Genomic DNA, 25778 nt, shown 5'->3' with positions numbered 1-25778 from the left:
ATACCAAGAGATTGCAGACAGTCATACAGTTTGGGGCTTACCCCTTCCTGTTCCAATGTCTGTGCACCAGTGCACAAAACAACATCCAGAAATGGATGAGAGAATTTGGTATGGATGAATGCTACCTTTGGGTTGATTTCGAGTGGACAGTGAGCGAGGGCTTCTCGTCCAACATCAGTGTGTGACCTCACTAATATGCTCCTGGAAGAATGCAAAGCAAAGCAAATATATTTATATAGCACATTTCATACACAAGGTAACTCAATGTGCTTTACATGATTAAAAGCATTTAAAAACAAAGAAACAAACAGGTTATAAACATTTAAAACAAAGAGAAGAAAAATAAAAAAATAAAAGTACAATTAAAACAGCATACAGTGCAAGAAATATCATTTAAAAGTGGAAATGCTCTAAAAAGCATGAGAAAAAAGAAGAGTTTTTAATCTGGATTTAAAAACATTCACACTTGGGGCTGATGTCACTTCTGTTGGCAACTTATTCAATTTGTGTGCAGCATAATAGCAAAGCTGCCTGACCGTGTTTGCTTTGGACTCTGTGCTCCTCATTTGACCTCGATCTCACAGCCCTACTCTGTTTATATTCCATTAGCATTTCTTTCCACAGGCAGCCGTTGCCCAATGGTTAGGATCATCAACTGCCACTGTGGGGGATGTAGGATCAAGACCCTGACCGGACCAACATCCCCCGGACTCACGGCTGTGGTGTCCTTGAGCAAGACACTGATACCCCGAACTGCTCCCCGGGCACTTCAGCTACCCCCAGCTCCAGCGTGTTCCACTAACAAGTGTGTGTGTTCACTGTGACAGGTAAAGTCCTGTCAGAAGGCCATTACAACAGTCTACTTGAGATAAAAGGATGGATGATCTTCTCCTGGTCTGCTTGACACATGCAAGCCTTCACTCTGGATATGTTCTTCAGATGGTAGAAGGCAGTTTTAGTAATTGATTTGATATGACTGTTGAAAGCTCAGGTCGGAATCTATTAGAACACCAAGATTTCGGACTTGGTCTCTGGTTTTTAAAGAAAGTGACTCCAGGTATTTACTAACAGCAATCCTCTTTTCTTTATTGCCAAAAACAATTATCTCAGTTTTGTTGTGGTTTCATTGAAGAAAATCTTGGCTCATCCACTGTTTTAGACAGTGACACAACACCTCAATTGAACTACAGTCATCTGAAGACACTGCTAGATATAACTGTGTGTCATCTGCATAGCTATGATTGTCAAAATTAAAGTTCTGAAGAATTTGACCCACGGGTAGCATGTACAGGCTGAAGAGGAGGGGTCGAAGGACTGAACCTTGAGGGACCCCATAGGTCATTGCCATTCAATGAGATTGAACACTTCCAATGGTTACAAAATAACTCCTTTCGTCCAGGTAGGACCTGAACCATTTAAGGACTGTTCCATTTAGTCCTACCCACCTTTCCAACATGTTCACCAGTATGTTATGATCTACCGTAGCAAAAGCAGCACTGAGGTCCAACAAGACCAGAATTTTCACCTTTCCCGAGTCAGTATTCAGCCTTATATCATTTATATCATATATTTAGCGCTTTGATAAACTTGTCAACCACAGCAAACAGAGTGTGAGTATTGCTGAAGTTCTTACTGATGATTTCAGAAAAGTTAAAGTTAAAATGACAAAGACTTTGTCTGTAGAGGTCATAGTCAATTTGGAGTTTATTTTTTTCTCCACTTACCTTCTGCTTTCCTACACTTTGATTTAGAGGTCTTTACCATCATAGTGCTCCTGCATGGTGTTCTAGGTCGCCTCAAGATTGTTTTAATATTAATAGGACCGACAGCATTCATGACATTTGAGCTTTTCCAGGTGAAATTATCCAAAAGTTCATCAACTATCTCAGCATTCAGTTTGTGGCACAGCTAATGTCTCCATAAACTTAGTGGTGGTACTCTCATTTATGCACCTTTTCTTAATAGACATAGAGGTTGTCTGAACGTTTGGAAGAATCTGTAATTCAAAGAATACACAAAAATGGTCAGAAATAGCCATATAATTGATGTCAACTGAAAGAATTTCAACATCCTTAGAGATGACCATGTGTAAGATGTGACCTTGACTGTGGGTTGGACTCTTAATATGTTGAGAGAGGTCAAATGTGTCCAGTATAGCAGATAGTTATTTTTCCATTTTTTATTGTCAAAATGAATGTTAAAGATTCCCATTATGACACAGTAGTTGTAGTCAGTACAAATAACTGACGGCAGTTCTGAAAAATCCTCCACACATTTTCTATTGTATCTTGGAGGTCTATAAATTATTACAACAATAACCTTTGGGTCACCTTCAACTAAAAAACAGCGATATTCAAAAGAGCTAAAATCACCCAGTATAATTTCTTTACACTGAAATAATGACTTAAAAATAACAACAATACCACCACCTTTTTTCCCTATTCGACACTTGTTCATAAAATTGAAGTTTGCTGGTGTTGGCTCATTTAAAATGGTATTCAGCTACTTTCTGTTAACCACGTTTCATTTAATAACAAAAAGTCCAGATCATAGGTTGTAATGATGTCATTAATCAACATTGATTTATTACCCATCCATCCATCCATCCATTATCTGAGCCGCTTATCGTCACAAGCGTCGCGGGAGCGCTGGAGCCTATCCCAGCTATCATCGGGCAGGAGGCGGTGTACACCCTGAACTGGTTGCCAGCCAATCGCAGGACACTTATAAACAAACAACCATTCACACTCACATTCACACCTACGGGCAATTTAGAGTCTTCAATTAACCTACCATGCATGTTTTTGGGATGTGGAAGGAAACCGGAGTGCCCGGAGAAAACCCACGCAGGCACGGGGAGAACATGCAAACTCCACACAGGCGGGGCCGGGGATTGAACCCCAGTCTTCAGAACTGTGAAGCAGACGCTCTAACCAGACGTGCACCGTGCCGCTTTTATTACCCAGTGACCTGATATTAAAACGAGCTAGTCTCGCAGAGATAGCTGGAGACAATGGTTTGACAGATTCACATTTTATCCTTACTAAGTTCGACTTTTTTGTGACATATTTCTTTCTTTCTTTTATTCTGGGAAACACCCCGCAGATATCAGTCAGATTTGCAGATAAGATTCTTCATGGGTGGAGGAGGGGCCCTGCGCATCTTAGTGGATGGTGGTTTCAGGCGAAGGGGGATGAGAGGAAGATTTTGGCGTGGTATGGGCTTGACTCCAATATTGACAATAGCCTTCACCCTGTCCGTCAGATCGTCTCTAGTAGAGAGTGAGTTTTGCTTGGGCTTTGCTCCAATGGGGCAGGGAGGGGTGTGGGAGATTGAAAGTGCTGCCTCATATCATTTCGTTCCTCCGATTGGTTCGACTGATTGATTCCTCTATAATCTGCTGGTGTGGTGCCCTCCCTTTTAGGTTTTGTCCCATATCTTTGGGCTTTGCTCCAAGTAAATTCCAGGGAGAACTGCTGGATGACCCATGACCGTTTCCACAACCGTCCTCTTTGTTGAGCTAAGTGGCTGTCTCTTAGCTCACCATATTGAGACATTGGTAGAGTGGTTTCATTCCCCGACTGTCCATTTACATCCACATACACTTCAAGACGGTGGATTTTCGTTTCCAGGATTGACAGCCTCTGCAGCAGTCCATGATCGTCCTCAGTGGAAAAGGGACCCATCTTGATTCCTGGTCTTGTTGCTAATAGCAGGGTTGTGCTAATTAGCAGCCCACACTCACGTAATGGTGAGAAGGTATCAGAAAATATTGGACTATGGCAACAACTGACTGTATCTACAAAGAAAGTACAGTCCCATAGGTTTAAAAATACCCAGGAGTTGCTGCTTCTAATTTATTAGGAAGAAAAACAAGCTTATCAGCAAGAACAAATGTAAACAGAGGCGAAGCAAGCAGAGCGAGCAAAAAAGCGTCTGCACTGTATGAGAGCGAGAGAGAAAACCAATGGGCAACAATTCCCATAAACTCACTCCTAAACTTTGTTGAAAGCCTTCCCACAAGAGTTGAAGCTGTTATAGCTGCAAAGGGTAACCCACCATCATATTAAACCATATGGATTTAGAATGGGATATTATTTAAAATCATACGTGAGTCAAGGCAGGTGAGTACATATTTTTGGCAATATAGTGTATATACAGTATATATTATGTAAGTGGATCCCCGCATACTCACAGTTGATTTTATTTTATTTTTGTGATTACCTGTCGAATGCGATGGATTTTCTTCTCATCTGTCTCTGTGATGTAGAGAATGCCATTGTAGGACAATGTAATGGCTGTTGCTCCCTCTAGCATGGTCTGAACCGCTCTCTTTCCCATTGTGTATTCAACACCAGGTACTTGGCAGTGCATGGGACGGCCTGCCACAATGCGAACCTGAACACACAAAAACAGTATTCCTCAAATGAATATATATATATATATATTTTTTAGCCAAGTAGCAAAAAAAGAAGACAGCACACAGTATGTCACAAAGTATTATGACTGACAATAAAGACAATACCTGTCTATTTTCAGTGATCTGCAGCACAACATTGTTGTCCAAAACATAGATGGAGTTGTCCATGGGACTGATTGCTAGATCAGTTGGCCATTCCAAACGAACCTGGATATATAGGTGTCAAGGTGGAGAATTTTATCTCAGACAAACTCCAATGCTTTTTAGACATGTTCTTTCTAGACACTGTATATGTATAGAGTAATTGTTCAGGCAGCACAGTGGAGGAGTGTTTACTAAGTCTCACCTCACAGCTTAAAGTTTGTGAGTACAAGAGAAGAGTTAGCAAGTTTTGCTGTGCTTGCATGGGTTCTCTCTTAGGTGCACTGAATGCTTTTCAAAGAGTAATGACCATAAAAAACATGATAGTAAAGCAAATTAAACACCACAGATGTGGACAGTTGTCCATGTATCAGCCATGCGATTGACAAAGAGTCCATCAACAACAAAAGGTTATGCCAAGAACCGTTTCTTTTTTTTACAGAAATGAAGAGCGAATGTCAACTGGACACTTAAATGTAACAAATGTCAAGATCAATGCACGGTCCATATCAGCACCTTTGACTTTATATCAGCTCTGGCCAAACAACACAGACTGTGGACAAAAAATAGTAAGTGACTGAATGTGACAAGCAATTGTGCATGTATTATACCACAAAAAATGCAAACAATTCACTGACATTCAAGAATAAGAGCGATAGGCAGTATTACAGTGTCATGGCCATTTTCTTTTTGGATGCAAGCCACCTTAGCAACAAGGAAAAGTCCGATGGATCTCACCTGCAACTAGTGCCAATTTTCACAACTTTTTCGGGCCACAGCAGAATTTAAACTTCAGAGTTTCCTGTAGCAAAGAACTATGTGTGGTAGTAAGGAAACTTCATGTCACCTGTCTTATGTGCATGCTGGTATCACAAGTCAGAGGTCGTGCAGATGTCAAGTCATTGCTTCCCAACACTGTGGAGATGATCCCATTGCGGTCCACTTTTCTGATCATTGTCCCATCCACAAAGTAGATCAAACCATTTTTGTCAACTGCAATCCCTATATAGGGTAGACAAAAAACTCATTACCAAAGCACTGCATATCATTTAACATTTCCACTGGCATCCCTCCATTTGTTGTCTTCATCTCAGAAATGTTCTTCTATGTGAACCAATTCACAATTTTCTCTTCTTATTTTATTCCCAAAATAGTAGTAATAATTTTTATTTGGATATTAATTCAAAACTACCTTCAGATGTGTAAAAACAAACACATGAAATCATAGTGTACTGTTGTTGGTCGTGAAACGTATGTAAATGTATGTATTGCTTTTACACTTTTATTTTCAACCAGCTACCCTGGATCACCCTTGAATTTCTGCCCCTACACATTAAGAGCCAACAGACAGTACAAATAGTGAATGTGGATAGGAAACAATGAAGACATAGGGTATGTGGTGCAAATACAATTTCTCCAAATTAAATGGAATGAACAGCAAAATAGCGGCAACTGATCTAATATTCATCGATTTAAGTTTTCATTTTTTTAAATAAGTATGTGTGTGTACCTTTAGGTCCCAGTAACTGGGCTTCTGTAGCTTTTCTTCCATCTCCACACCGTGCTTCATCAAATGGCGGACATTGTTCCCCAGTACCAGCCACAACCTCCCCATTACCTTAACACACCCACATTAAACATTGTAATGTCATCCGACTTTCCTGAATACCTCAAATCTTTTATGTCATTATGTTTCTTATTACCAAATTATAGAGACTTACTGATGAGGTCCCGGGCACCACTGAGGTTCTTTGGGCGGTAGATCCGTCGTGAGTTGGTGTCTGACACATAAAGCTGTCCTGTCACTGGATCGGTAGCCAGATAATACCGATGGGTAGGGTTGTTGCTAAAATGAAAGGTAGGGTGATTGGAAAGAAGATAAAAACAACAATGATTTGACGTAGGAATGCTGTTGCATAGGGTCAGCAGACTCATTCCCTCACCTTTTATAATAACATTTTAAGGGGAGAAAGTTCTGAACTGAGATATGAGATATGAACTGTAAAGTGAATTCATATATTAGTTTCTAAATACATTATACATGTTTGAAGATACACGAGGGGCTATATTTCCTTCCGTAAACACACACAATGCCTCGTGTCTGCGTTTAGGTGCAACCTGATGTTTTTTTTTTCTGTGCATGCGTGTCACTTAATGGACACATTGCGTTCACATTAGAAGTCACATTTGTTTTTGTAATCTGAACGACTTCATAAAAATATCAGTTACCAAAAAACCTGAATTTGGCATCATGCCCTGCAGTGTGAACCTTGCCTAAGTAACAGATGTTGAATGATTAGATGAAGTAAAACAGCAGCAGTGGATGACAGAGACATTGTGAGAGCTGTGAATTGTAAAATGTATTATTTATTGATTAAGATGTCAGATGATAGTTATTTACTTGAATTCCTGGGGAAAAAAAAAGTTTTCAATGGTTGAATGTTATAGTTGATTGATTTCCAACTTCCAAGGGAAACCCAGTGAGTCCGCATTAAAGCATTTCATGATGCTTGATGATCTTGAAGACAAATACTGTAGGTGGAGGTGGTCTGATAAATTTGTTAGCACTGTACATTTGATGAGGGATATACTGTATATATATATATACTTGCCGCTGGCCATACGGCTAAGTGGTTAGCAATGTTCTGCATATGCAGATTAAAGGCAACTAAAATTAGACTGATTTAAGAGAAAGAACTGTGTATTTATCTCCACCTGTGAAAGCCCAAATGTACTTCTGTTTTTTTCTTCAGCAATTGTTGGACTGGATTTGAACACTGGGTCAAAGGCAACATGGCACATGATGACACCTTAAAAGGTGATTGGTTTTCTGGATGCTCAGTTGTTGTGTTTCTGTTTATTTAAATCACGTCCAACACTTGCAGTACAGTGTTAGGAGCTTGCCTTTTTTTCATTTCTAATGAGAAGTGATAAAATGCTATCATACACAGTGTTTAAAATTGTAATGAGGTTGAGAGGCAGTTTGATGGCAAATAGTTGTAGACAAGCCTCAATGTGTGTGTGTTTGGTTGGACGCAGAAACATGCAGCCTGAGGATGTGTGTGGCATGTGGATGCCACTTGATCATCTCAATATGCCAAGATAGATAAAAAATAAAACAAAATGACCGAATCGAAAATAGAAACAAGGATAGTGGGACAGACAAAAAGACAAAGAATTACACAAGTAATGCAGAATGATGTGAGATGAAAGTAGAGAGTCATGAATGCATAGGATAAATAAAAGATTGGAATACATGAAAATGGAAACCTGGAATAAAAGTAGGTCTTTTAAAGAGAGCAAAACATGAAGGAAGAATTCCATAATGAATGGAGGGGAGATATCTGAGGTTAATTGTATTTTATACATCAATTTTAATTTAATTGAATAGTAATTAAAACTATATTCAGATGTACACTGAAAAACAAATAACTCTGTATTGCTATTGGTAGATAGATTGGTAGATAAATGCACCGGTATCAAATAACTCAACCATTGAAATTCCGACCACAAAGATCTTTGCCCTGGCACCACTTTTCTGTGAACAGACTCGTCTGATCCACCATGACCTTTGTCCATGCATTAAAAATATCATAAAGTCCAAAGCTGTATATACAGTGAATGTGGATAGGACAAAATCAAGACATACTGCATATGGCACAAATGCAATTTCCAAAAATGAAATGACTTTCACAGCAACTGATCTTTTCTTCTTTCATTCTTGTTATTACATAAAATTGTAAAAGATTATTTTAAAAATGACAAAATGTGGAAAGCAGATTTTTAAATTGTTTGTTTATGAATACGTTCTTGTCCAGAAGGGTTCATTAAGTTTTTTTTAAATACTTCAATTGGACCACAAAAAAGGATGTCTGATTTTAATTTGTTAATTTTTAGTACTTTTGTATGAATTTTTGCTTCACTCAATTATCATTGTGTGCATTAGTGTGCTTGTTATCACTGTGTGCTTTTCTGTTCATTTAAATGACAATACTCTGGGGCGCTAAAACAAACTTTCAAAAGTGTGTTTTAAAAATAGGAGGTTTTAAAAACATCAGCATTATCATTCCCATGTGACATTTATTCATGACTCGCAGAACACAGGGCAGTTGTGTGTGCTGCTCAAAATAATGAATTTGGTAATGCTTCTCCAGCAAAGTGCACAATTATTGTGACTGGCAAAAAAAAACATTACTCACATAATTAAAATCCGCTGAGCAACAAGAATGTTTTTTTCCTTTCCATATCAAATAGGTTTGGGTGAATCCATCCTTAAAGGTGTATTTCCAAGTCTGGCATAAAGAGTGCCACCTCAACTTTTGCAGTTACATCCATCCATCCATTTTCTCCACCGCTTATCCTTACTAGGGTCGCGGGTATGCTGGAGCCTATCCCAGCTAACTGCGGACGGGAGGCGAGGAACACCCTGAACTGGTTGGCCGCCAATCGGAGGGCACATACAGTATAAACAAACAACCATTCGCAATCACATTCATACCTACGGACAATTTAGAGTCTTCAATTAACCTATCGTGCATGTTTTTAGGATGGGGGAGGAAACCGGAGTACCCGGAGAAAACCCATGCCAGGATGGGGAGAACATGCAAATTCCACACAGGTGAGGCAGATGTGCTAACCAGTCATCCACCGTGCTGCTAACTTTTACAGTTAAACATGGAAAATGTTTACTACTTCCTGTACAAAATCATTAGGATTGCCTTGTTACAAGTGTGTATTCAGCATATCAAAATTATTTTGAAGATATCATAGCCAGATAAAATTTCCAAAGAAAATTGCTTTGAATTATGTTGGGATTTATTATTATTATTTTTTAAGGGCAGGCTGTCCAAGAATGCTTGTGCATGTTGTTTTGTTTAACTGTACAGGTATTAATTAATACAGAAGGAATAAAGCTGTTAGTGGACAATGAGATAAACAACAGAAAAGAAAGACCATTAACCACACCCAGCACTATCTATAGCCTGCTCCCTCTGCTTCCTTCATTCTGTCTCTTCTTAGCTCTCCTTGCTTTAGGCTGCTGTTAAAGTGATGACTGTGCCATTCATCTGAGCTTATAACACAAAAATAGGCTCTTTATCTACAACACTTGTCAAGATTAGAAATGGACAGAAAGACTGAAGAGGAAAATACCATTCCCGCTCACTGTCCATAAAACAGCAACATGCAGTGTTGTCATTTTCAGTTTACCCAAATTCAGATTACATGGGATTATCAAAATACACGTTCCCAAAATGTAGCATGATTCAATGGTAAAGAATCTGATGGATTGAAAATTACTGTATTTCTTATTATAGGGAGTCATATACAGTAGATGGGGGAGGCATCTGTAAGGGCACAAGGGCCTGTTTATTTGTATTTCGTATACTTCTATATGTATTTTATATTATTCAGTATGTTGATTTTATTATGTAGAGATTTTTTACCAGTAAAACTGAGAAACAGACACAACAGAGGCAGACAGAGCATAACTCCGTATTGACTAGAAGCAACATCATTGGGCAGCGCCTTTGTAAAGGCTGTCATCATTTGATGAGCACATCTGCTGACAGATGCACACATTTAATATAGGTCCTCTTTTTCTTTGTCATTCAACTCACCCCATCATGCTCGGTAATGTGGTCTCATTTATTTGGTTCATGAATGAACAAGTACTGTAGGTGCTGTATAACTGGGCTTCATAAGTTGCAGCTTGTATAAGGGACACACATTTTGTGGAATCTTCTGAATGTGGTTTTCTGCCTCTGGTCTTTTTCACTCCACAATACAAACCCAAAACATTGCACTCAGTAGGTTCTAGGATAGTTCATATGAGCTCAGCAGTTCACTTTTTAGTGTCCGTGTGTAAACCATAGCATCAATGGGATACGAGAATTATAGTTAATACCCTTTTTCCATGGAGAATCTATTTGGAGAGAGGAGTTTATTTGTTCAAATTGAGGACACACCCAGGGACCAATTGAAATATAGCGTCTATAAAAGAAGGGGCCACTAGTTGAGGAAGCACTGCATTGTGTTGAAGGCTTGCAGGGATGAGAACATGATTGTTTCCTTGATGGAAAAAAAATAGAAGGAGCCTGCTTTGTTAGTGGAATGAAAAGTGATTAACCATTCTTACCTATGTCTGAAATCTTTGTTTCTTTATATAGCGCAAGCAAAGGAAGAAAAGAGAGGAAACGGGAGTTAGAGAACAACTGGTCATTGCTATGTATCACTAAGTGAAAAGATAGGTATCAAAATTTTAATGACGAGCACAATGTCTCAAGAGTGAAGACTGAAATGTGTTATCCTGTGGTGGGACAATGGACAGAAGATTCATGAATTTGTACCTCGCTACATTGGAATACAAAATGTTAATAGTTTTACTCTAATCAAAGTCACAATCACAACAAAGAAGAAAAGCACAGATGAAATGATCTGAAATCATAACGAGGAATGGTAAGAATTAGTGATTATAATTAGTGAATATTAATTTGAAAATTTTAACTAATAACATACTAAAAAGATGATTTTTTTTTTTTTTTTTTTACTTTTTAACCCAGTTACAGTGAATATAAAAAGTATACACAGTACCCCTGTTCAAATGCCAGGTTTTTGTGATTGTAAAAAAAAAAAAAGAACTTGTATAAGTTCAAAACTTTTTCATCACTAATGGGACCCATAACTTGTATATCTCAATTGGTAAAAAAAAAAAAAAAAAAAAAAAAGATCCATATTTTTGAGAGGGGAAGTAAAAGTGAACAATTGTGATAATGTGGTTGCACAAGTGTGCATACTCTCTTTTATAACTGGGGATGCCGGTGTGTTCAGAATGAACCATTCCCATCCATCCATCCATTTTCTGAGCCGCTTCTCCTCACTAGGGTCGCGGGCGTGTTGGAGCCTATCCCAGCTGTCATCGGGCAGGAGGCGGGGCACACCCTGAACTGGTTGCCAGCCAATCGCAGGGCACATAGGGACAAACAACCAATCGCACTCACAGTCATGCCTACGGGCAATTTAGAGTCTCCAATTCATGCATGTTTTTGGGATGTGGGAGGAAACCAGAGTGCCCGGAGAAAACCCACGCAGGCACGGGGAGAACATGCAAACTCCACACAGGCGGGGCCAGGGATTGAACCCGGGTCATCAGAACTGTGAGGCTGACGCTCTAACCAGTCGGCCACCGTGCCGCCTGAACCATTCCCATTCAAACTCAAGTTAAATGGGAGTCAGCACACAATTGCCACAATTTAAAGTGCCTTTAATTAACCCCAAATAAATTCAGCTGTTCAAGTTGGCTTTTCCTGACATTATTTATTGATTTTCTTTGCTTTCTAGCAAAAGCCTGAGGGTTTTATGCTAACATTGCCTGGTATTTGGAACTGTTCATAATTCTCTTCACCTTGACTAAGGCCCCAGTTCCAGCTGACGAAAAACAGCTGCATGCAGTATGATGCTGCCACAACCATGCCTCACTGGTGTTCTTTGGTGATAAAGAGCATCGTGTTTGTTAAAAACATATTTTTTGAAATTATTGTCAGATGTTCAATCTTGGTTTCGCCGGACCATAACATCCTTTCATCCATCCATCCATTTTGTGTACCGCTTATCCTCACTAAGGTTGCGGGCGTGCTGGAGCCTATCCCAGCTATCTTCGGGCGAGAGGCGGGATACATTCTGAACTGGGGTGGCTGTGGCTCAGTAGGTAGAGCAGGTCGTCCAGTGACCAAAGGGTAACTGGTTCGAATCCCGGCTACGACTGTCTGCATATCGAAGTGTCCTTGGGCAAGACACTGCACCCTAATTTGCTCCCAGTGGCCCTGGCAGTGCCTTGCATGGCAGAAGTCACCCATTGATGTATGAATGTGTGTGTGAGTGGGTGAATATGAGGCTTTGTAAATCGCTTTGGGCACTGTGATGGTGTAGATAAAGTGCTATTTAAGTGCAGTCCATTTACCATTTACCATTTGAACTGGTCGCCAGCCAATCACAAGGCACATATAAACAAACAACCATTCATATTCACACCTATGGGCAATTTAGAGTCTTCAATGTCTGCCACGCATGTTTTTGGAATGTGGGAGGAAACTGGAGTAACGAGAGAAAACCCACGCAGGCACGGGGAGGACATGCAAACGGCACACAGGCGGGGCCGGGATTTCTACCCCGGTCCTCAGAACTGTGAGGCAGAAGTGCAAACCAGTCATAATTTCACAATTGCGTTTGGGAGGTTTCAGGTGTTTATATTTTTCTTTGCGGGATGAGGCTTACATCTTGCCTCCTGCCCCATAGCCCAGACATACTGTATTCAGTATCTGCGGACGATAAATTGTGCTGTACTATGTGACTAAAAACATCTCAGGAAAAGCCTTCTTCAAGGGGGCTTTTGATTTGAAGTTGATTCGGGGTTAGTCAGAGCACATTCTGCTGCTCCACAAGTGTTTGATTATATTAGTTTATAACTAATCAATTTCTTATACCAAAACATGCGATCTCATTGCCAGAAAATGACAGTGCTGGCTCACTCTCTCTCACACATACACACGTTCAAAATTACACATTAAAACAGGTTTTCCACAACAGACATTTTAAAGTAATTTAAACCCATCACTTAGCTTTAGAGGAGTTTTTAATGTTGAGTGTTGGCACTTTTCTATATGTAATGGTGCCTCTTCACACGGTTGTGCATTTCCGGGTCTCTGAAACGCCAGCTGAACCAAGTGGGCCTTTTGTTTTATGGATCATTATGTGCCTGTTGTCTTAAAACGTGTTTTTTAGAGTGGACAATAAATTCTCTCACATTGCCGTGGAAGCACCAAATTCTAGGTCAAGAATGAAAGCAGTCACCTTACTTGGCATCGCCATCGGTTGCTTGTCCCTGTGCTACTTTGACAAGATGCGATGTGACCAAATGCAAATAAGCAAAACTGAATTTTTTTATTCTTATTCTTTTTTATGTTTATTGTACTGTTAGTGACTTAAAAATACAAAGCTTGGGATGGAAAGTTAGACTGCAAGGATTAGGAGCACAGAAACTCATTTGGGAGGACTTTGTCCGCAAATGTCCCCATTGACATTTGAACAAGGGTGTGTAGACTTTTTATATCCGTTGTAAGTAGTTACCCTTGGATCAGATATCCTTTGTACCTAATATTCTTGCAACTAAAGATAACATATACAGATTTGATCTCTAATCTTAGGTAAAATCATCTCAGCTGTGACTTGTGAGCACTGACATGGAAATGGTTTGATTGACAGTTTTTTTTTTTTTTTTTTACCCCAACTCCATCACACTGGTAACATTCCAAGAGGGGAAGATCCTTCTGATGTAGTTGAAGTCTCCAACATACACACTGCCATCGGCTCCACATGCCAGGGCAAGAGGTGCCAACAGCTTATTACCCTCAGCTTGCCCATTGCAGCTGGGGCAAGAGATGCTACGACGACGTCCATTTCCTGCAAGAAGATGTTGGAATCTATTTTTACAGATTGCTAAATGAAATGTCAAAGAGGAATGAATGTTACAAGAACAGCAACACGGGCAACTGCACGGTCAACAAATGACCAATATCTAGAATCCAGTAATGTACAGTACATTCATCCATCCATCCATCCATCCATCCATCCATCCATCCATCCATTTTCTACCGCTTATCCGAGGTCGGGTCGTGGGTGCAGCAGCTTTAGCAAGGACGCCTAGACTTCCCTCTCCCCAGCCACTTCAACCAGTTCTTCCGGGGGGATCCCGAGGCGTTCCCAGTCCAGCCGAAAGACGTAGTCTCTCCAGCGTGTCCTGGGTCGTCCCCGGGGTCTCCTCCTGGTGGGACGTGCCCAGAACACCTCACCAGGGAGGCGTCCGGGAGGCATCCAAATCATATGCCCCAGCCACCTCATCTGGCTTCTCTCGATGTGGAGGAGCAGCGGCTCTACTCTGAGATCCTCCCGGATGAACGAGCTTCTCCCCCTACAGCTCGTGACCATAGGTGAGGGTAGGAACGTAGATCGACCGGTAAATCGAGAACTTCGCCTTTTGTCTTAGCTCCATCTTTACCACAACGGACCGATACAAAGTCTGCATCACTGCAGACGCTGCACCGATCCGCCTGTCGATCTCTCGTTCCATTCTTCCCTCACTCGTGAACAAGACCCCAAGATACTTGAACTCATCCACTTGGGGCAGGATCACATCTCCGACCTAGAGAGGGCACGCCACCCTTTTCCGACTGAGGACCATGGTCTCAGATTTGGAGGTGCTGATTCTCATCCCAGCCTCTTCACACTCGGCTGCGAACTGCTCCAGTGAGTGTTTCAGATCACGGCTTGATAAAGCCAACAGAACCACATCATCTGCAAAACGCAGAGATGCAATACTGAGGCCACCAAACCAGACCCCCTCTACGTCTCGGCTGTGCATTGAAATTCTGTCCATAAAAGTTATGAACAGAATCGGTGACAAAGGGCAGCCTTGGCGGAGTCCAACCCTCACTGGGAACGAGTCCGACTTACTGCCGGATATGCGGACCAAACTCTGACTCTGGTCGGACAGGGACCGAACAGCCCGTGGAAAATATTCAGACCCCTTAAATGTTTCACTCTTTTTTTTTATATTGCAGCCATTTGCTAAAATCATTTAAGTTCATTTTTTCCTCATTAATGTACACACAGCATCCCGTATTGACAGAAAAAATTTAAGTGTTGAAATTTTTGCAGATTTATTAAAAAAAGAAATACTGAACTATCACACAGCCATAGGTATTCATACCCTTTGCTCAGTATTTAGTAGAAGCACCCATTTGAGCTAATACAGCCATGAGTCTTTTTGGGAATGATGCAACAAGTTTTTCACACCTGGATTTGGGGATCCACTGCCATTCCTCCTTGCAGATCCTCTCCAGTTCTGTCAAGTTGGATGGCGAACATTGGTGGACAGCCATTTTCAGGTCTTTTCAGAGATGCTCAATTGGGTTAAAGTCCAAGCTCTGGCTGGGCCATTCAAAAACAGTCACGGAGTTGTTCTGAAGCCACTCCTTTAGTATTTTAGCTGTGCGCTTAGAGTCATTGTCTTTTTTTAAGGTGAACCTTCGGCCAAATCTGAGTTTCTGAGCCCTCTGGAGAAGGTTTTCGTCCAGGATATCCCTATACTTGGCCGCATTCATCTTTTCTTCGATTGCAACCAGTCTCCCTGTCACTGCAGCTGAAAAACACCCCCACAGCATGATGCTGCCACCACCATGCTTCACTGTTGGGACTGTATTGGACAGGTGATGAGCAGTTACTGGTTTTCTCCACACATGCTGCTTAGAATTAAGGCCAAAAAGTTCTATCTTGGTCTCATCTGACCAAATAATCTTATTTCCCACCATCTTGGAGTCCTTCAGGTGTTTTTTAGCAAACTCCAATGCGGGCTTTCATGTGTCTTGCACTGAGGATAGGCTTCCGTCGGGCCACTCTGCCATAAAGCCCCGACTGGTGGAGGGCTGCAGTGATGGTTGACTTTCTAGAACTTTCTCCCATCTCCCAACTGCATCTCTAGAGGTCTTTGGGTTCTTCTTTACCTCTCTCACCAAGGCTCTTCTCCCCCAAGTCCTCAGTTTGGCCGGACGGCCAGCTCTAGGGAGGGTTCTGATCGTGACCTCATGATTCTCATTTGCTCTGACATGCACTGTGAACTTGTAAAGTCTTATATAGACAGGTCTGTGGCTTTCCCAATCAAGTTGAATCAGTATAATCAAACACAGCTGAACTCCAATGAAGGTATAGAACCATTTTAAGGACGATCAGAAGAAATGGACAGCACCCGAGTTAAATATATGAGTGTCACAGCGAAGGGTCTGAATACTTATGGCTGTGTGATAGTTCAGTATTTCTTTTTTAATAAATGAGCAGAAATTTCAACAATTATTTTTTTCTCTCTCAATATGGGGTGCTGTGTGTACATTAATGAGGAAAAAATGAACTTAAATGATTTTAACAAATGGCTGCAATATAACAAAGGGTGAAAAATTTAAGGGGGTCTGAAAACTTTCCGTAACCACTGTAACTATTGGCTCGATATCATCAACTGCAAACTGACAAGATGTGTAAATAAGAAGTTTTGTAAGTGCCAAGGAAGGACTCAAAAGTGAGTTCAGAAACCTAAATAAGAGGGTTTGGTAAAGAACATTCATAAGCTGATCTGTACTAAAATATTTAGAATAAATAAATCAGAGTAAGAGGGGGAAACTGCATTTTCACTGATCAATCTTCTGTCTTCAGATTATCTTACCTGAATTCGATTGAAATAGTTAATAGTCTATTCAATTCTGCCAAGAAAAGGAAGTCTTGTTATTTTTTCTTTTACCTTCAGGCTCATGGTAAACTGGAAGGTGCAAAACTTCAAAGGCACACACAGGGCTCGAGACTGTGACCAAAATGGTGTGCGCTCGAGTTAATATTTCATGTGGTCGCACTTTCGCGAGTATATGTTTTAATGCTCCCTGAACACAGTCTTACTACATAAGAAAGTCGCCATCTTTTTCACTGCTTTAGCCAAGTGCACACTCTCCTTTCTGAAGATAGACCGCTGTCTCGTTATAATGAACGGCCACGGGTGTTGGGATTTATATAATATCCATCCATCCATTTTCTGTACCGCTTATCCTCACTAAGGTCGCAGGCATGCTGGAGCCTATCCCAGCTAGCGAGAGGCAGGGTACACCCTGAACTGGTCGTCAGCCAATTGCAGGGTACATAGAAACAAACAAACCATTCACACTCACATTAACACCTACGGGCAATTTAGAGTCTTCAATTATCCTAGGATGCATGTTTTGGGGATGTTGGAGGAAACCGGAGGACCCGGAGAAAATCCACGCAGGCATGGGGAGAACATGCAAACTCCACACAGGCGGGGCCGGGATTTGAACCCCGGTCCTCAGAACTGTGAGGCAGATGTGCTAACCAGTCGTTCACCGTGCCGGCTTTTATATAATATAATATATCATATTTAAATACATGCATGCATGATCATGCTGTTCCTCCAAAAAAGGGTGCACCAAAATCATGTGCTGGTGCGACCAGTGCAAAAGTTAATGAGAGGCCTGCACACACATGAACATGCACACACACACAAACAATCACAATTTGATCAAATTGATTGTATTTCATCCATCCGCCCACTATATATTGCCAAATTTTGGTAAAAAGCAATTGGAACTTTTTTTTTTTTTTTTTTTTTAAAACAAGAGACTCCAGAGTTTGTCATCGTAGTACAAGTAAACTCACAAGCACTTTCTTACCCATAATGCTGCTGATGACAGGAGGTTGCTGGGAAACAAATATGTTTTCACCGTTGCCTTTGTAGAGGATACCTACAGTTGACAAGATATTAAAAAATACACAGGGCATGAGAGGAGTTAAACATACTGAATACAGTTTGACAGTGCCAGGATTAAGATGTGATCTGTACAATCTAAATCAACAATTTTCAAAATGTGAGGTGACTGCTAAGGACTGTAATCGAATAAGAAAAAAGCAACAGTTAAGCAAAAGGTAGAAAAATGTGAGTGAAAAATGTGTTGCCAAAGTTTGGGAAAGTAAAATTAAATAAATGAAACATGAATTCATATTTCAATATTTAAATTTAATTTAGTCGTGTGTTCCACAAAAAAGCACACTGCACATGTAATGTCTGTATTTAAGTTTAAAAAGATTGCATATATGTGGAAATACAGTTTGATTAAAACGAAATCAAAGCAAGCAAGCAAATTGGCTCTGGGACCTGTCCCTTCACCCCTGATGTCCAAAGTCCCCTTTTGTAAATTTTTTGGTTTTTGCATGTGGTTTTGTGTGAAAGTCTCTTTGTGTCCTTTCAACACTAAAATGTTATTTTGCGCTGCCCAAAAAATTGGTTAACCTTATTTAACATGTCGTTAACGCATTTCTGAGCTGCTCTTGAACGCATCACCAATAGCGCACACGCACACACACAAGCAGGTGCTTCGATGTACTGTACACAATGACGCTGGTCGTGGTGGCTGAACCGCAGAGCTGATCTAATCAACAAGTCGTGTAAATTGAGCCGAACTGTTACATGTTGATAAGGTAGAAAATGTATCCATCCATTTTCTGAGCCGCTTATCCTCACTAGGGTCGCAGGAGTGCTGGAGCCTATCCCAGCTATCATCGGGCAGGAGGCGGGGTACACCTTGAACTGGTTGCCAGCCAATCGCAGGGCACATATAAACAAAAAACCATTCGCACTCACATTCACACCCACGGGCAATTTAGATTCTTCAATTAACCTAACATGCATGTTTTTGGGATGTGGGAAGAAACCAGAGTGCCCGGAGAAAACCCACGCAGGCACGGGGAGAACATGCAAACTCCACACAGGAGGGGCCGGGGATTGAATCCTGGTCCTCAGAACTGTGAGGCAGACGCTCTAACCATGCCGCCATAGACAATTTATGACAAATTAATTGGTAACCTAAACATTAAGGGCTCATGTGGATTGTGGAGTGAGTCGATCATTTGGGTAAATAGTCCAACTGGGGAGGCGTCCGTGGTCCAGCCCTTTCAGACCAAAGGTTTACAGCATTTGATACGTCATGTGTCATAAAGACAAAAAAGCCCTAAGCTGATGCTGAAATCTTTACCTAGCCTACAAACCCGACTTGATATAGTTTTTTTAATTAAGACGGGAAAAAATTAAAAAAATGTTCCTTAATTTGTGCTTACTGGTTTGCACAATAATGGAAAAAACATAGAAAACAGTTGTTTCTTATGCATCTTGTTCATTTTAAATATCTGGTACAACTCAAGGTACAATTATTTGGACAAATAATATGATGGCAACAAAAGTAGCTCATAAGAGTTTAATTTAAGAGCTTACAGCTGGCCTTGTTCCTTGGTTTCTTGATAATAAGTATGGAATACCAATAAGCTTCAGCATGTCATGCATGTATTGTGGAATCACCTATATTTTGTCATGTTCATTGTATTCTTCATGTAATATCGCTAAAATGGTACCAGACATTAAAAATGGACAAGAAATTGAGGAAACAACGGTGGTCACATATTTTCTTTCATGACTGTATTTCTGGAAAATGGTTATGAAAACTGTACAGTATTTGGGAATTACTGATCCTGGTCTCATGTGCTGATCAGTGTTGTGATTTAAGGTTTTGGTTGGCCTTAGAGTATTTCAAATTGGGCCCTAGATCTCTCAAATTTGGGAATTACTGCATGCTTAGTGTTTGATCTGAAACATGTCAGACTAGACAAAAATGTTGATCATTTTTCTGTAAGCTCTCCATGAATGTCTTGTTTTGCTTAAAAACACAAAGATAAATTGTTTGCTTTTACGGAGGATAAAGTAAATAAGAAAGTATTTACTTAACTACTTAAATGTTAGGTGTCTCACTTTACTCTGCAAAAAAAAAAAAAAAGATCAAGTAATTAAGGGCAGAGAATCAATGTGTGGATGTAAAAAGTGAGGTGGACTACCTCCTCACGTCAGGACTATGTGTTTTTTTGGAAAGAAAAGGAAAAAAAGCTCCAGAGAATAGATCCACTAACATCCAGACTTTTTTTTTACAGCCAAAATAGATATAATGTGTGCACAAAATACTAATTTTTGGGTTAAATTTTCATGAACAACTTTGACGTCGGGATAAGCAAATGATGTGTACCTTTACTGGAAACCTCAACTTAAAAGGCAAGTGTCATTTTGTCTGATTTTGTCAATAGCTTGCAATGCAAGGGTTTTCAGAATGTCATTGTAGTTTATTCCCAGCCTAAAAGAAATTTCAATCTTATGACTGTGTCCCTTCAGCCTGGCTTCTACGTTTACCTCAGGCCTACCGTTTCCGACTGTCCAGTGCTACAAATTTGTATTGCGCGGCCACAAATTAGTACACACATTATACAACAACAAAAATATGTTCCATGGGCCCCCCTTTTTACTTTGAGCCCCTCCAAAACTCTCTGCATGCCCCTGCTTGGCAAGTAGCCCAAATTATATTTCTGATTTCCGTCTTTCCTTCCTCATTCTGCTTGTTCCTTTATTTGTTTTTTATCTGAATTTATTCTTCTTTCATTTGCTATTTTTTACCCCTGCTCCCCATTTCCCTTTCTTCCTCAACGCTTAGTTTTTTCCCCCTGCTTCCTTCTGGTTTCCATTGCATCCTTTATTTATTTGCTCTCTCTCTTGCTCTCTAATCTACTCCCCTATCTTTATCTTATAACTTTCTTTCCTGTCTGCTTAACTTTTTTATTGAGTGACTTTGTGTTATGTTCTTGAGCATCTAACATTAGCCCTAAACCCATGGGGCTACCTCTGTATACTTCACTCTCCTCTCCTCTGCTTTCATCTCTCCTTCCATTAGTAAGTGTTGATTGATCACAGCTGACAAGGTTGGAACCATGCTGTGGTGTGGTCCACAATGACATCAACTACTTGACTTACTACCGTGTGTGCGTGTGTGTGTGTGTAAATGTGTTTGCGCACGCACAAGCATGTGTTTATGTGGGTGAGATAAACAGATGAAGAAGTACCGCAGTGGTCAAAGAGAAGAACTCTCCAGCTGTGTTAAGAGAGGGCAGTACAGTTTTTTACTGCACTCTGAGTAAATGTGTTTATAAATGATAAATATCTAAAACCCTGAATTCAGATACACTCACCCAGGGAACTGGGTGACAGGGTGTTGAAAGTCCCTGAGCACAAGTGGTGAGAGAGGGATGAATAGTAACATGATGGATGAAGTGACAAAAAGATAGGGCATAGATCAGGGGTACTGAAATAAGAATCCTAAAGGGCCTATCTCACTGGCCGAGATGTCGCTGAGATTGCAGAAGTTCATAAGTCGTGGCGACACCTGGACCCATCCAAGCATCCATTCTAGAGAGTGCTTATCCTGTTCAGGGTCACTGGGTGCTGGAGCCTATCCCAGTTGACTTTGGGCGAAAGGCGGACTACACCCTGAACTGGTCGCCAGTCAGTCGCCAGGGCCCATATAGACATGGAAACCACTCGCGCTCAAATTCACACCGTCACCGAACTGAACCGAGGTTGGCCTGCACCGAAGTCAAGCAAATGCACATCTCCGACTGCTGGACCCGAGACACGAAATATTGCTTGCGCTCTCACCAGGAAGTCTCCAGACAAGGTAAAAACCAATACACCCGGAAGTCACTGATATAGGCATATGGACAGTCGACAGTATACATTCTTTAACTAAATAGATAAGGTATATAATGTGTATGTGTGTAAATGTGTTCGTGTGTTTTAAAATACGGAGAAGAAAAGTTAATATTGATTGATTGCGAGACATTTCCATGTGTAATTTATTAATGCAGACGTATAGGCTTAAGAACAGCTCGCATTTCAGACAAAATCATTTACAATTTTAACGTAAGGGCTGGGAAATTAATAAAATTTTAATTGTGATTGGCTTCTCACAATTATAAAAATATAATGGTAGAAAAACAAGTAATGTATAGCAGTCGCAGTGCTTGTTGCGTACAGGTGCAGCTGCTGCCCGTGCCCATTTGAGAGTTTGATGGCAAAATAAATGGACACTTAGGTCGCTAATAGTGACTTATGTAGAAGGTCACTCAGTGACCTAAGTATTCTTTTATTTTGTCATCAAACTCTCAAATGGGCGACATGTCTCAAAGTTTTGTCAGCAGCCCTCCGCACTCAGCCGAGACGGTCTTTATGGTCCATAAAATCCAAAATATTAGGCCGATCATTTTTAAATTTTTATGAGGCTATAGTGGGCATAAGTAGACATCTCCACATACATTCTGGTGATAATTGGGCGCAGTTTGCTAACATTAAGCAACGTTAAGATTTTTTTGTATAGTGAGCGTCTATATGGAGAGGAAAACATTCATGAAATCCAAAATATTGGGGCAATAGTGCTGATATTTTCAGAGGTTGAAGTGGGCATGAGTAGAGATAGCCACATGAATCTGCCACATGACGATTTATTGCAGTTTTGTGGCATTAAGCTACTGTACGTTAAGCTTTTTCTCTATCATGTGCGTATAGAGGAGTCTCCAAAAGTTGTCCAATGAAATTGAAGTCTGGAGAACCAGGTAGTTTCTTCCTGGCCAACCAGGTAGTCTCAAGGGGACTCCAGGAGTCACGGTGATGTCTCCACAACCAGCTAAGACTCAAGTCATCATCGGGTCGCCAACTACTCTCCAGGCCAGTGAGATAGGGGCTACATTTATCAAGGTTGGTGAGATTACACACGATAACACTAAAGTATTCGAATTCAAAACAACAAAAATACAAACTGAAATAAAATGTCATTTGTATTAATATATGAATGTAAGTAATGAGTTGAATAAAACAAACCATGATCCCATCACAAATCTGAAACATACAGCAGGAGGGGGTTAAGAACATTGTTCTTGTTTGTAAATATAAACACAAAGAACCAGAAGAAAGAATAATGGGGGTTAACAGTGTGTACATGTGTGTGTGTTTCTAAGAGAGAAATTGAGATATTATCTCATATGAATTAATTAATTTTTATGCATGAGCTGCAAGTGGCACTTTCGTTTCAAACATGCTTCGTGGCGGTTTGTGAGTTTGTCTGCAAGTGCAGCACAAATGGAGTCGTGTTGATGGCACGATGGTGTGTTAGATTTAGGAGAGTCGCTTTCATGACCCACGAGGAATTAGTGTGCTTCCTAGTTCCAAATCTGTTGCCAAAGGTGGATGCCTTTGCAAAAAAAACCCACTGTACCAAAAATAGCATGTTCCAGACTCCAAAGACTTTTGTTTTGTACTCCTCAGAGTTAACGTCGCAGCCATGCCGCTCTGTCTCTCTGCTCTATGTATAATAGACAATAGATATAACCATCCACACATGGCTGCCACGTCAATGCCCCACATTCAACACGACCGCCACGTAGGCACAGGAGAATCTAGTATTATTGTATATCTATGACCCTGAAATATGTCAATCCTATTCTGTGCCTGCATTGCGCCACAGCGCCAGTAATCAACAGTGGCCAATTCTGGAACTAACAGACTTTTAAATGACAAATGGAAACTATTTTTGGACACATTGTTCAGTCCCGACAGTCCGTTTTATCTAATATCCGTTATATTGGGATCTGTTTTATCAAGTTTTCACTGTATAGCCTTTAATCACAAAATAGTCTCAAAGGGGTTAACGGGTCCACAATTCACAATGATCAAGAAACAAGGAGAAACTCAAAGGAGCATTGTAACGCCACGGTGCGTCACTTTGTTTAGTTCTGGTTCTGGAAACATTCAATAAGCCTGCACCCGACGCCCAGAGGGATCTGCAAGTCTCATAGGCAACTCAAAGGTCTTGATTATATATAGGTCCAAGACCATTCAGACCTTTATAGACCAACATAAGATTTGAAAATTGAATTTTTGACTCAGACGAAGCCAGAGTGGAGATTTTAGGACCAGTGCGATACAGTTTCTGGTACCAGTAAGAATTCAAGCAGCAGAATCCTGGTCAGTTGCAGGTATCTGATTTGTTTGTGTGTTTGTTTTATTTATTAAGTCCTGCAAAAAACTATCTTAGATAGTCTACTGAAAACAAATGTATGAACCACCTGTGCTATATCTTGTTCGGACTGAATCTCTTTGATTTGTTAACATGTTCTGGGTAATGGGCTGAGTCAGTAAGAGCTTTTAGGTGGCTTTCAAAATCCATGTCCAGTCAATAAAAACTCACTTAATTCTCACTTGATTTGTGGCTGTCAGTGAAATGGAGTCTAGTTGAGCACTGATCTTTGACCTTTCAGTTTTTTCAAAAACAATGAGCTGGACGAAGTTTTGTCTCATCTACTCACTGAAGTGATGGATACACTCAGTCAGAGAGAGTAAAGGACAGAGTTACACTGAGATATACAGTAGCTCTTCTTCCATCCATCCATTGTCCATACCGCTTATCCTCACAAGGGTCGTGGGCATGCTGGAGCCTATCCCAGCTGACTCTGGGCGAGAGGCGGGGTACACCCTGAACTCATCGCCAGCCAATCGCAGGGCTCATATAAACAACCATTCACAATCACATTCACACTTACGGGCAATTTATAGTCTTCAATTAACCTAGCATGCATGTTTTTGGGATGTGGGAGCAAACCGGAGTACCCGGAGAAAACACACGCAGGGACGGGGAGAAAATGCAAACTCCACACAGGGGATGCCGGATTTGAACCTGGGTCCTCAGAACCGTGAGACAGATGTGCTAACCAGTCTGTAACGTACCGGTAGCTTTTCATGATGTCTGGAAAAGTGTTATAAGACGTGGTCAGATGTTCTATAATCTGAGCTAGAGGGAGCATGTTGATGTTGAATAGAAGCATCCCAAGAATCGAATCTGTGTAGCTCACAGAGTGATTAACACCAACTGCAATAAATAACTCCTAGTCTTGTAAATAATATTTTAATGAGTGTTCCCCAGTGCTTGTGAGTCCCACCCAATTCTCCAGTCTGTCATTCATAATGTTGTGATCAACTGCGGTTAAATGTAGCACTAAGATCCAGTAGAACCAACACACTGGTTCTGGAGTGCAGTGTTAGTGCTGTGGTCAAAATCCATGATGATATTCATTATGAAGATCATTCTCCAGCAGATAGTATGCACTATGTCTCAATGGTCTTTCCCAGAAATGGAAGGTTAGATATAAGCCTGTATGTAATTAATGCTAAAGGATGCAGATTAGACTTTTTAAGAACAGGTTTAATTACTACCGTTTTTTTGAGTCTGTGGAAAATCCCCAGACTGAAGAGAATTGTCTACTATCCCCTAAACATCAGGACAAATGCAGTTAAAGAAGTTTGTGGGAAAATTATCCAGACAAAATGTAGGATTTTAGTCGTGAACTTTTGTTTAAGTATTTTTCAGTTTAACTTGCATACAGTTTGTCTTATTAGCATTTTCTCTGTGAAAATTTATTTAAAGTCATTGCATACTTTTTTAGACAGCAGTTAAGGTGGAATCGATGCTACAGTTTATTAGTCTGTTGCCCAGTTTTAAAAACGTGCAAGCGTTTTTACTATTTCTACTGTTGCGCTCTGAAAAATAGCATTGTCGAGCAATTGTCAGTTCTCGTTTGTAAATGTGGAGGCTGTTTGTAGAAAGATGCCTTGGTAAATCTGGAGGATAGTTCACCACCTGCATTCAGCCTGTCTGCACAATCTCTTTTCAGCTTTAACCTTTAGTACAGTAGTTCT

General features: G+C 40.6%; 1 protein-coding gene across 6 annotated transcripts in view; it reads right to left on the bottom strand.

The window, feature by feature from the left end:
- Positions 1-25778, bottom strand: part of tenm3 (teneurin transmembrane protein 3) — a 398597-nt gene that overhangs the window by 61563 nt on the left and 311256 nt on the right. For 4 of the 6 annotated variants that reach the window (XM_061772049.1, XM_061772051.1, XM_061772053.1 and 1 more), the window contains 8 exons: positions 17839-17910; positions 13840-14017; positions 10698-10718; positions 6283-6407; positions 6072-6179; positions 5409-5563; positions 4526-4627; positions 4225-4398 (listed from right to left, as the gene is read on the bottom strand). In XM_061772049.1, the coding sequence (XP_061628033.1) occupies positions 4225-4398; positions 4526-4627; positions 5409-5563; positions 6072-6179; positions 6283-6407; positions 10698-10718; positions 13840-14017; positions 17839-17910 (935 nt within the window). The remainder of the gene's footprint in view (positions 1-4224; positions 4399-4525; positions 4628-5408; positions 5564-6071; positions 6180-6282; positions 6408-10697; positions 10719-13839; positions 14018-17838; positions 17911-25778) is intronic. The other 2 variants (XM_061772050.1, XM_061772052.1) reach the window with 1 other exon arrangement.

Source organism: Phyllopteryx taeniolatus, chromosome 4 (genome assembly GCF_024500385.1).
Source record: "Phyllopteryx taeniolatus isolate TA_2022b chromosome 4, UOR_Ptae_1.2, whole genome shotgun sequence".
In the NCBI taxonomy this organism is placed as follows: Eukaryota; Metazoa; Chordata; class Actinopteri; order Syngnathiformes; family Syngnathidae; genus Phyllopteryx; species Phyllopteryx taeniolatus.
This window is presented reverse-complemented; position numbering and strand designations above follow the sequence as displayed.